At 55.1% G+C, this 12,420-nt stretch overlaps 1 protein-coding gene across 1 annotated transcript in view; it reads right to left on the bottom strand.

Moving 5' to 3' along the window:
- PHGDH (phosphoglycerate dehydrogenase) overlaps positions 1–12,420 on the bottom strand; it is a 32,813-nt gene continuing 20,393 nt past the window's right edge. Inside the window, exons 6-12 of the mRNA XM_086717956.1 lie at positions 9,549–9,681; positions 8,902–9,050; positions 7,334–7,486; positions 3,645–3,777; positions 2,559–2,689; positions 1,234–1,471; positions 1–302 (exon numbers count right to left, since the gene is read on the bottom strand). Coding sequence (XP_086574082.1) covers positions 148–302; positions 1,234–1,471; positions 2,559–2,689; positions 3,645–3,777; positions 7,334–7,486; positions 8,902–9,050; positions 9,549–9,681 — 1,092 coding nt within the window. The 3' untranslated portion in view covers positions 1–147. The remainder of the gene's footprint in view (positions 303–1,233; positions 1,472–2,558; positions 2,690–3,644; positions 3,778–7,333; positions 7,487–8,901; positions 9,051–9,548; positions 9,682–12,420) is intronic.

Below are 12,420 nucleotides of genomic sequence, written 5' to 3'. Positions count from 1 at the left end.
TCTGGGGTAGGCTTTTTATTGGGTGGTTCTCACTGCTCTACAGAGGTCAGCTGAGGTCTGCAGAGTAAGCAGTGTCGGCCCGAGATGTGGATCTCCTCTCTCTGTTGGTCACGGTGGGCAGGTTTTCTTCAGAAAAGCCCCCAGGGCTCAGAACTGGAACTGGAAAGCCTCAGTCACATGTTGCTTCCACGCATCCAGGCTGGGCAGCAGAGAGGAGAGGCCCATGACGTGCCAGGTCTCCCCATTTGACACCATCGAGGTCTGGTAAGACAGCAGCTGCACTCCTGCCTCTGCCAGAAGGCCTGGGAAGTAGACAGACAAACTCCTGGTTGGCACGGGGCATGGGGGAAGAAGCAAGAGACAGGGAGCAGGATTGGAAGTCCTGGATTCCTGTGATCAAAGTTGCAATGGGGGGTGATAGTCTCAGAATCAAAGAGCTAAGGGACAGTTCACCAGGGCACCTGCCCAGCTTCCCTCGCTATCCAGAGACTCTTTAGGAACACCCTGACCATCAGGCAAGGCAGAGAAGGGAAGATCCAGCCACAGATTTCGAGCCTTCTCCTGACTTGCTTGTTGTCGGTTTTATCTGGACCAACAGCAAAGGAGAAAAGCAAGGGAAAGTGCCTCTGGTCAGCTGGCAAGGATGGTGAAATTAGGCCCTTTGAGGTCTGTGGATGCACTCAGCCAAACCTGGAAGGGCTCCAAAACTCCCAGTGTCCCGGTGCCAGAGGCCTGGGGCAGGTCCAAGATGCTCACGACTGCCGGAGTGGATGTCTACACAGGCTTGGTTGCCGTCCGGCCCACAGGCAGGAGAGCCACACTCAAAGGCTCAGAGTTCCTGGGCCCAGAGGCCTGGGACCCAGCTCTCCAGGCACGTCCACGCTGTGTGCTTAATATGGTGAGCAGGCCAGTCAGTAGGGGCTCTGGGGTCCTACCGCCGGCCCATGGCTCTGTGACCTGGGATAAGGCACTTTCTCTCTGAACTCTGTATCCACTTCCCAAATGTTCTGGGAACTGGCAGGACAGACCCCCCCCCCTCCCCCCACTGTGTGCTGCAGATCCAGAAATGCCCTGAGGGGCAGAGAGGGGCTACAGGAGGCAAAGGTCCATGGAGCCCAATGCCAGGGGAGACCACCGCCCCCCCCCCCCCGCCCCAGTCCCGTGCCACACACACACCACACACACTCGCCCCTGCTTCAAGGGCACAGGCCAGCCCTACGAACCCCTCCTCACCAATCATGGTGGGCAGCATCGCAGGATTAGCCGGCTGAGCCCGGAAGATGAGCAGGGGCAGACCCCTGCGGAGAGGCACCTCTGGCCTGAAGATAGCTCCGTTGAGCGCCTGCAGCACTGGCGTGGTGCCCTGGACCAAGCCCACAGTCTGGTAGGGGGCACCTGCCAGGGCCACGGTCAACAGGCTTTCCCCACAGCACTGCTCCCCTGGCCCAGCAGGGTTGTGGGAGGTGGTCACCTGCGGGGAGAAGGCAAGGGGGCTCCGTTATGCCTACCGGCTGCATTGCATCCCCCCTCTGTGTCCACCTCACTGCTGATCTGTAGCGCTCCAGGCCGGCCAACATGCTCAGCGATTCAGGGCCGGAGGAGAGGGCCAATGGGCCCAGTCAGGTGTCCCTGAGCATTAGCTTCCTGGGACAAAGGCCTCCATCAAGGGAGGGCAAGGAGAGATCTGCCAGGTATGGGCAAAGGCTGGGAGCTGGGAAGGAGGAGAAAAGGGGCGGCCCGCCCTGCCCACCACTTCCTGCACAGACTCCCTGGCCTAGTGGAGGAGGAGAAGAAGAGGGAGACATGGGAGTTCCCGCTGGCTGAGAAACGCAGACTGTGCTCTAAAAAGGGAAGCAGAGGGGAAGACACCAAAAGGGAGGCATGAGGGCCGTGTAGGAAGCTTCCAGAATTTGCAAGCTAATCAAGAAACTGGGTGCTATGGGGATGCCTGGGTGGCTCAGTCGGTTAAGCGTCCGACTTCGGCACATATCATGATCTCACAGTTGGTGGGTTTGAGCCCCGCATCAGGCTCTGTGCTGACAGCTTGGAGCCTGGAGCCTGCTTGGGATTCTTTGTCTCCCTCTCTCTCTGCCGCTCCCCGCCTGGCACTCTGTCTCTTGAAAATAAACAAATGTTAAAAAAAAAATTAAAAAAAGAAAGAAAGAAAGAAAGAAAGAAAGAAAGAAAGAAAGAAAGAAAGAAACTGGGTGCTATGGTAAGAGGAGTCAGAGACTGCTGGTCTACCTCCCAGCCTCCAGCCAGATGCAGCCTGGCCCCTCGTCTTCCTCAGCTGTAAAATAGGAGTGCTGCTCCGGCCTCCCATTCTCATGGGGCACTTATACACAAAGCACTATCAGGAGTGCTCGGTTCACTCAGCAACACTCAGAGGCAGGCGGACAGAGAAACGATGGCTGCCTATCACAGACGGTCAGTGTCAACGACGGGGCCTACACTCGGGGCTCCCACTCAATGAGTGGGGCTGTAAGCATATTCTGGAAAGGTAGGGAGAGAAGGGCAGGGCCCAGAGGGAAAGGAAAGGGGGGGCGAGGGGCACACACATTGAGGCCAGCCTCTTTCACCAGCAGCTTGGCGTTCACCAAGTTCACATCCGCCTGATTGGAAGTGTCTTTGAGGAGGCCGACAATGACCGCGGGGCTCAGGCAGTTCCCAGCATTCTTCAGGGAGGTTCCTGGGGACGGAGAAGTTATCATAAGATCACCGTTTGGTGAACAACACAGGAGCCGCGGGCCGGAGACCACTGGCGCCTAGCTTTGGGTCGCGGCCTCCTCGCTGCCCTGTCCCCCCCACCCCCCACCCTGCCCGGGGCAGTTCTGCTTCCCTCTGGAGGGCAGAGAGCCAGTAACTGCCACCCAGTTCCCCGCATTGTTTTCTCCGGGGATCCCCTGGCTCTGACCTTGCCTATTACTGGCAGTGCTCAGGGTCTAACCACCCCCGAGCTCTCCCCAAGTGAGCAGATGCATAGCAGGCCATAGTGGGGGGCAAGCCTCAGAAGGGTTTGGGGAGCTAGACTCCTCCCCCATCTCTCACCACATCCGCACAAGCTGGACCCACTGCAAAAGTGGCTGGAGCCTGAGGGCAGACCTCAAGTACTGTCCTCATGCCCACTCCCCAGCTGATCAACTGCTCCCCAGGGCCATCGGCTTGCCCGAGGACCCAACTTACTATGTCACAGAGCCCGAACTGTCCCACCGCCTCGTCTAGCACGCCCACCCCAACTCTCACTTTTCAAGAACCCAAGGCTCAGAGAAAGGAAAGTCACACAGCAGGTAAGCGACAGGGCCAAACCCAGAATCAAAGGTCCTGTCGCTTAATCTGGGACTCCCTCCACCAATCCTGTGGCCTCTCATGTGAAACTCTGTCTCTTGTGGAGGTTTCTCTGGCACCCAGAACACCTACATCTTAAAAATACTATATAAACGTGACTTGTGAAAATCACATGTATTTCCCAGTGATTTTTCTGCGCCCCTCCCCTTTCCCCACTGGGTAGCAAGTGAGCCATATGCGGACATAACGTGGGGCATGGGGTCACAAGACCAGGTCAAGTTGCTTCCCAGTCCCTCACTGTCGCTGAACTGCTGCACACACAACCCTCTTCCCCTCCCTCTGCAGTGTCCCCAGCTCACCCTGTGTTACCACCTGGATGGTCCCTTTGGGGGATCCAGCCCAGGCTCGCATCAGTGCCCCCAGAGCTTCTGCCAGACCAATCCAAGGCTTGGTGTGTGGAGAGAAGGCACTGGTAAGGGCCTGGGCGTTCACCTGCACAGAAAGGGGAGCAGAGCTAAGGTCAGGAAAAGGAGGGGCAAACGTCTGCCCATCTCGGCTACCAACCACAGCTCCACGTAGACAGCAAAAGGCACAGACCCATCCTTGCTTCGTGTGCCTGAGGGGCTGGGAGGGAAGGCAACTTCCATCAGCCACCAAGACAATAACTTGCTGGGGATTGCTGTAGAGCCAGAAAAGCACACAAAAGGCTAAGACCATTCCAAATCTCCAGAAGGGGGATAAAGGAATGTCTCCGTCCCTGAACAGTGCCAGCCTCACCCCCCCGCCGTGGGAGACTGGTCTTTCCTGTGCTGGGGAAGGGTCCGGACGGCACAGTAGGAAGGTGGGTCTTTGACGTAAGCTGTAAGGCAAGTCACAGATCACTTGGACCTAGAGTGGTAGGTTGTTCCAGGATGCCTTCCTGTTTACTTTATACCTCAATTAAAAAAGTGAGTGTGTACATGGTCATTAATCACTTTGACCAAATATCACAATTTGTGAAGTTGAATTCACATACTCTTGATGATCTTATCACCTTTCAAACGTTGGCCCACCACAAGGCAACCTGGGCAGCTAAAGGGGGCAAAAGCCATGTGTCCTTCTAAAGGTAGAAGTCTAGGGGCACCTGGGTGGCTCAGGCGGTTAAGCATCTGACTTCGGCTCAGGTCATGATCTCGTGGTTCATGAGTTCGAGCCCCATGCCTGGCTCTGTGCTGACAGCTCAGAGCCTGGAGCCTGCTTCAGATTCTGTGTCTCCCTCTCTCTCTGCCCCTCCCCTGCTGTGCTCTGTCTCTCTCTCTCTATCAAAAATAAATACATGTTAAAAAAAAATTTTTTTAAAGGTAGAAGTCTAGGGTAGGTCTGGACCCCCAACCAGGAACTTGGTAACAAAGCCAGCTTGTCCTGGGTCAGAATTTTGATTCCATTTTGTGGCTCAAGATGGTCTGGCTCTGTAAATAAACTCTACCTCAAAAAAAGGGTGAGGCACCTGGGTGGCTCAGTTGGATAAGCATTTGACTCTTAATTTCAGCTCAGGTCCTGATCTCATGGTTTGTGAGTTTGAGCCCTGTGTAGGGCTTTGTGCTGACAACACAGAGCCTGCTTGGGATGCTCTCTCTCCCTCTCTCTCTGTCCTTTCCCTGCGTGTGCACTCTCTCTCAAAATAAAGAAATAAACTTAAAAGAAGAAAAGAAAAGAAAAGAAAAGAAAAGAGAAAAAAGAAAAAAAGAAAAAAGATGGTCTGGCTCTGAAATTAAGCATTGGCCACTTTGGTGACTCAACGTGTAAAGAGAACCAAAGAATTGAAGAAGGATTTAATTTGAAACCTGGGGTTTGATCCAAATCAAACAGGCTGCTGATGTTGGAAATAGCCAGGGGGGCAGAGCTTCCCACCAGACCCTTCTGCGCGGGCGGCATCCTGGCTTGAGGGCTCCTGTGGCGGGGTTTCCCTGCTCCTCTCCAAGGGGACACAGAAAAGAGCAGCAGTGAACCAGGAGGTGGGACGAGGCAGGACCAGTGGCCAGGAGCAGAGTGGAAGTGCCACCCGCCAGTGGGCTGGGCTGAGCTTGCAGGACGTGGAGGAAAGTGTCCTCTGGGCAGCCCCTGCGGAACCCAACCCGGGGGTGCTCCTTGCAGGGTCACAGAACAAGCGGGAGGGCTCCAAGAGTCAGGCTCCTGACCCTACTGTTAGTCTGTGTCTAAGGTTAGGACAGAACGAAACTGAAGTGGACGCACGGGGAGAGATTTCCCATGTGACACAAATGTCTTTCTTTCCAAAAGCCTACCGCAGGACAGCCAGCCGCTTTGCGTGAGACTTAAATTTTCCCAAGTCTAGGGGCACCCGGGTGATTCATTTGGTTAAGCCTCAGACTTTGGCTCAGGTCACGATCTCACAGTTCGTGGGTTTGAGCCCCACATCGGGCTCTGTGCTGACAGTTCAGAGCCTGGAGCCTGCTTCGGATTCTGTGTCTTTTTCTCTTTCGGTCCCTTCCAGCCTTGCGCTCTGTCTCTCTCAAAAATAAATAAACATTAAAAATAATTAAAAAAAAAATTTGCCCAAGTTTACTTTGACCAAGAGAGTTTACCTCTGATACAAGATGGGAATAGCTTGTGGTTCCATTTGATGGAGCTGGTGGTAAGGAGCCCCCAACATGAAAAGGCCTGGAATGCCACCATGACCTAATGACACTATGGGAACTCCGAAGGGCTGTGACAGGTGGGCAGACGCATGCCTGGCAAAGGGCTACAAGGGGAAAAGCCCGGCCCCAGTTGGTGGATACTGGCCACTGCCCAGGCCTCAGCCCAGGTCCCAGCGCATCACCTGGGGGGACCTGCTCAGAAACTAGATGTGCAAAGGGAGAAAGTGCCCCCCACTCTGGGGAGCCAAGTGACGCAGAATACATAGGGTAGAGGCACACAGATGGGCTGGCCAAGTGTGGTCGCTGACCACCAGGCTGGCCCTGAGGGCGGGGGATGGGGTCGGTCCTTCAGGGGAGCAGCTGGCTCCCTTACTCCCTCAAGGTGTAGACGGCAGGGTGGCCCAGAAAGCTGGGCTATCAAACCAGGGCTGGCGGGCTGAACAAAGCATCCTGTGTCTCTTCTGCTATGGTTCCGTCCTCGGCTGTGAAAATCCCCAGGCTGAGGCTCAACCAGGAAGGTCGGGGACCAGCCTTGGCTCCCTTCTGGAGGGAGATAAACTTAAAGATATAAACTCATGAGATCTTAACAAGGGAGAATATGGTCCATTGCCAATGGGTTGAAACTGGACTGGAAAGGTCAAGCAAGTCTTTGTGAAGGGGTGGCAAGCCCCCCTGAAAGAGAGCTATGCCTTCCTTAGTCATCGGTGTCCCCAGAGGGTTAGGACAGATTTTGGTACCCACTGGAACTTAAGGGACATCCAAAGACTGAATGATTGAGACAGGACTGGAAGTAAGTTAAGTAAGTTAAGCTTGGAGGCAAAATGTGCCAGGAAGGGCTGAGTATGAGCTAAGAGAGGAAGTAGGGACACCAGGCCATGATTTGGGGAAACAGAGGGGGCTTGGGGGGGTTCATTCTGGGACTGGGGACTCGTCCCGCCCAGGGTTCTAAGGTGGACATGGGACAAGGAGCACTCAGGCCTCGGAGGTGAGAGAGGACCCTGACAAGCTTCTCCACCGGCCGGTCCCCCAGCTGCCACTCCCCACGGCATCCAGCATCATCCAGCATCACCCAGGCCACACTCCTTCATTCCCAAGGCTTGTGGAGAACAAAGGAGCGTTTCTCCAGAGCCCAGACCCTGGGAAGAGCAGCAATCTCAGCAGCAAGGCTACAATATAGCAGTGCCGAGCCGGGTCCCCACGGCCCGGCTGTAGCTACCAAGGCTGGGACAGGGCGGCTCCTGCCACCCCACCCACAGGCCTGGCTCAGGGGACTCCTTATCTTCTGCTCCCAGAGCAGAATCAGATCGGCACACTACTGTTCACAGGACCTATCACCACTCCCCAAAACCAGATGCCCCGCTCCTGCTCCTCCCCCTGAACCCTGGGCTCCAGCCCCACTTGGCCATACTTACCACCCCCGCCAGGGACTTCCCCTTCACCATGTCCACAAACTGGATGGCAATCTCCTCCCCACAGCGGCTCTGGGCCTCCTTGGTGCTGGCACCCAGGTGGGGGCAGCTGATGACGCTCTCGTGGTCCACCAAGGCGCGGTCCTTCGGTGGCTCCTACCCAGAAAGAGACACCTCTTGGTTGGCTGCCCAGGGAAACCAGAGAGAAGGGCAGGGGTGACGACGCCTTCTACTTCAGTCTTGCCAGGTCGCTGGTCTCCAGGCCCGGCTTCCTCATTAATGTCCCACCACGGCAGAGTGGACAGAAGGATGGATGGGATTTGCATCTCAGCTCCACCGTTTATGCACCTTCAGGTAAATCTCCGCCTACTTCTCTGAGCCTTGGTTTCATCATCTATAAGATGGGCTAATACCAGCCATCCGGTAACACCGCTGTGCAGATTATGTGCCAGTAACTCAGGAGGCTGTCAGCCAGTGTTGCTGTTACTGGTTTTTCCCCTGAATCCGTGCAGCACGGACTGTCAGCTCTTCACACAGTAGGCTCTCTGCACAGGTGTCACATCCTGGCTGTCACCACAACCGGCGGTCCACCCAAGCCCCTCTGCCCACCCTCCAGTGTCCCTCCCACCCTTCGGCTCACTGAGCACAACGCACTGCCTTTGGGAACATCACTCAGGTCTCTTGTCTGGCCGCTTGGGCCTGTGAGTGCTGTCCACATATTAGCAAGTGCCATGAGGAGGCCAAAGACAGCAAGAGGAAGGTGCTGGGCTGGGGGATGGCCAGGCGTGAGTCTGCCTTCGAGAAGCTTACCGTCTGGTTAAGATGACCGGGAGTACCAACCCAAGGCACTGTGTCCCTGGGCAGGGAAGACGAAGTGAGTGCTCCAGGGCTCAGAGAGGGCTGGGGACCCGCCAAGGACCCACCGCAAGTAACCAGCAACCCCCAGCTGCCTAATCCAAAATCCCTGCTCTTTCTCCCGGATCTCTGATGCTGGTGGCAGGGCTTTTGAGAGAGGCCAACAGCATCCAAGTGGAAATGCCCTATCCATCATTCCAGCTCTCCCGTGGAGAGACAGAAAGAGCAGCCCATGCTCGGGACCAGGGGGACACTTCTGGCCATTATTCTCAGGCTTCGTTTCCTTCCCTGAAGAGAGGATAAGCCAATGGACACTGGGTGGAACGTCTTCTTGGCAATGGGATTCATTTCATCAGAGACCTGCGCCAATACATTGCACCCTGCCCCAAGTGACCTCTCTCTGCCCCAGGTCCTCGACCTCAGAACTCATTTGTGGCGCCGTCTCCCCAGAAGTTATCCACATGGCAGCAGTGGAGGGCGCCTGCGACCAGGAATTGGGTCCTATTTAACATCTGAGTTTTGCAAAAAACAACATGGCTGTCTCTGTAGTAAGCTCTGCAAGGGCTCCTCAGATCACAAGGGCATGATCTGTGGCAACACGATTTGTCCCGTTTACCACAGGTGCTAGAGACCCTAAGCCAAAGGCTTCTGTGCCTGCCGGGCTCTCTGCCCGGGGCCCCTCTGCTCACCGCTCCTGTCCTCTGCCAGGCACTCACCTCCGTAAACACGTCCAGTGCAGCACCAGCACACTGACCCGACTGCAGGGCCCGGAGCAGGGCGCCCTCGTCCACGATCCCTCCCCGAGCGCAGTTCACCACACGCACCCCCTTCTTGCACTGGGCAAAGGTGCTGTCATTCAGCAAGCCTGCGAGGAGGGAGGAGATTTACTGCAGCGCCGGTGCTTGGCATCCAGGCACCAGTACCAGGCCTCCCCTTGCCCACCAGCTCCTTCCCCGCTGGCCTCCTTCCAGCAGGGCGACAGCCTCTCTGGTCTCACCTCTCCCTTCTCGGACGCTCTGGGGCAAAAGTCTCTGTTCCAGACTTAGGCCTAACTCAGTTTAGAAACATCCGAGTACTGCCTGAGGTATTTGTGCATTGAGCAGGCCCCAGAACCAGAAAGGCCAGCAGTGGCCCCAGGAAAACACTGTGAGATCACTGGTCGGACATTTTGACCCAGTTCATACCGTGCATTTTCAGCTAGCTCACCCCTGCTCCATGTGATGCAGGGCTGGCTAACAAAGCATCACCGTACGCCATGCCCGAGGGACCTGGTCACCAGCGTCTACAGAAGGGCCAGACGGAGGGCCCACCCTGATCCAGTCTGTGGCTTCTGAGGCCAACCCATCAGCAGGGACACACGTACCCGTGGTGGAGGGCAGGAGAGGTGTGTGCACAGTGATAAAATCACAGAGAGGCCAGATCTCCTCCAGGGGCAGCTGCTCAACACCAAAGGAGGCCGAGACTTCCGGCGAAATGATGGGGTCGTACCCTATAGTCTGGTCAGAAGCGAGAGAGAGACAGAGAGAGGAGCTGATGTCACTATTAATTTTAGTATTGGTATTATTAATAACGGTGGCCATTTAGTGAGCCACTATTGCTAAACCTTTCCAAACGCCGGTTTACCTCTCACACTAATACAGTAAAGGCTGGCACTATTCTATTTTAGAGCTGGAGAAAGTGGGGCTCACACATTAGGAGGAGCAGGCCCCGAGTGCAAAGGGAGGCCCAGGCCCTTAACCATCAACAGATGCAAAAGCAGCGTGGCGGGGGGGGGGGGGGGGTTGCGGGGGGAAGGTGGAGCTCAGAAACTCATGGCAAGCAGGGAGCCTCGGAGAGGCAAGACGACCACTTGGGGAGCAGTGATGCACTCATGAGGTACAACCAAGCAAGAGAGGACAGGCTGGCCGTGGCCCAGGACCCACAGGGTCAGAGCGCAGGCAGGGGCACTGACAACTTCAGCAGAGTGAGGAAGCAGGGGGTGGGGGCAGTGTGATCAAGGAGACCAAGAATGGACACTGGGGAGTGGTGTAGACACATCAGCGAGGAAAGTTTGGTTCCTTCTTGAAGTTTCTTAAAATGCATCTTGTCTTGGAAGGCACGACTTGGTGACTAATCACACAGAAGTCTAAAGGATGAGAGACGGATCCTTTCAACAAGACAGGTTTGATGGGGGTGCGGAACAAGGACGTCAAGAGGGGGGAAAGGGAGACATAAAGGAACCGTGGATGGGGAGGGACCCAGAAGAACGTTCTGGGCTGACAGGGAAGGAGGGGATTCCCCAGGCGGAGTGACCTCTCCGAGGCTGCTGAGAAGGAAGGGAGGCCGACTCCTGGGAGACAGGGGGCAGGCAGGAAACTCCGGGGGTACAGACTCCATCAGCCTCATGGTATTTACCAAAGGCCATCAGATACCGGTGAGGGAAGGACAGTTGGAGAAGACAAAGCTCAGAAGAAAGAAGAAAGGAGGAGTAGTCATCGCTCATAATGGCGAACACTCCTTTCGCATTTACTATGTCAGGTGCTTCCAACTCATATCCAATGGATTAGGCACGATGATTTCCCCCATTTTACAGATGAGGAAAGTAAGGCAGCGAGGTGAAATGGTTTAGTCATGGTCACACAGGGGGCAAATGGTGGCGTGGGGACAAGAACCAGTGTTTGGATTTTGGGGCCTGTACCCACAGTGCCCATCCTTCTACATCAGGTAGGGAGGCTCACAGCCCCTCCTGAGAAGACAGGGGTGGAGGAAATAGACACTTCTCTCCTGCATCAGAACCAGTGTTGGGTGCCAGTCGCACATGTCTCAGCAAGGGCAACGCTCTGAAGGTTACCAAGCCAGCACAAGAAGCTGGGAAGAACCCGCAACCAGCCATGAAGCATCACACCTCTTTCAACAGCAAAGACTTAATCCACTTTCTGTCGGGTCTACCCAGGAGGTCGACCCCGAACTCTCTCCTTCAGCTTGGTCCACGTCAGCAGCATTGACTGGGGGAAAGAGGTGTGGCAGCCATAAAAACCTCAAAGGCATCAATGTCCTCAAGAAGGCAGGACAGCCAATTGACCTGGGCACACCGGCAGAAGCCAAGGGGCGGACACTGAACCAGGAGGCCTGGACCTGGGTCCTCAGTCCTAAGTAGAGGAATTAGGTGGATGATTTCAAAGTCCTCCCCTGTTCCAACATTCAATAATTCAATATTCCTTGAAAAAAAAAGTTCCCTTAACCCAGAAGCATTACAGGTGAACCCTACAATGTTCAGAGATGGCCCAGGATTAAACAAAAACAAACAGAACAGAACGCATAATACTCGAACACTTTAATGGTGGTCACCTCTGTGTGGTGGAATTTTTTGCTCCTGTATGTTTTCCTGTGCTTTGTACTGTTTCTCCCACTGATCACCAATTCTTTGGGGGAAACATAAAAGTTATCTTAGAAAATCACAGCAAAGAAGCTTTCTATATAAAATTCAGCCCTTCCAGAGAAGGAACTGAAAATGGTTGGTTATGAATAAGGTACAGATTTCAGATCACGTTTTTTATCATCAGCCTCATGGAACCAGGAAAGCCAAGGTGGAGGTTTGTGGGGGAGAGGCTGTAGGTCACAAGGTCATGACCACCCCAGCCCAAATGGTCATTCCCTTCAGATAGAACCTATTCGTTTCGTGGGGACAATGAGGTGTCTGGGGGAGGAGAGAGGATCTCTGCCCATGTCCTTACAAGTCCTCTTTGTCTGCCGGCTCAGAGGCTGTCCGGAACAATGGCCCTGTTCATGTCTAATCCAGATGTACTTTGTTCATGTGAGTGGGGACAGGTCGGGAACACCAGCAGAGGTCACAAAGCCAAGCCTCATGGAGGCAAGTTCACGCAACGCTAGGGCTTCTGGGCTCTCAGGAGCCAAGAAGCAGCGGGGGGATGCTGGGAGGAAGGGTCCCGTGGGCCGAGCCTGGCTCAGCGTCCCCACGGGAGGGGCCTATAGCTAAAGGGGGAGATGGGGAAGGAGGAGATGGGCATCTTCCACAGTGGTCAACGGGCCCTGACTCAGCTTTCTTTCTCTTGTTCAGCTGTAGACAACTGCAGGGAAGAATTCGGCTGAGAAAACCCGTTTGCATTTTTCACTCGAGATCCTCAGGGCAGACAGGAGCTGAACTCAGCCAGCAGTTGGGGTTCTCACATCAGGAGACCATTAGGGGAGGAGGGGGGAGTAGGAAGAGTGACACTGGGCCCAGGAGACCAATGTCT

Source organism: Puma concolor, chromosome C1, assembly GCF_028749965.1.
Source record: "Puma concolor isolate L17-30 chromosome C1, mPumCon1.1.hap2, whole genome shotgun sequence".
In the NCBI taxonomy this organism is placed as follows: domain Eukaryota; kingdom Metazoa; phylum Chordata; class Mammalia; order Carnivora; family Felidae; genus Puma; species Puma concolor.
The sequence above is the reverse complement of the archived record's forward strand: the minus strand, read 5'-3'. Positions and strand labels throughout refer to the sequence as shown.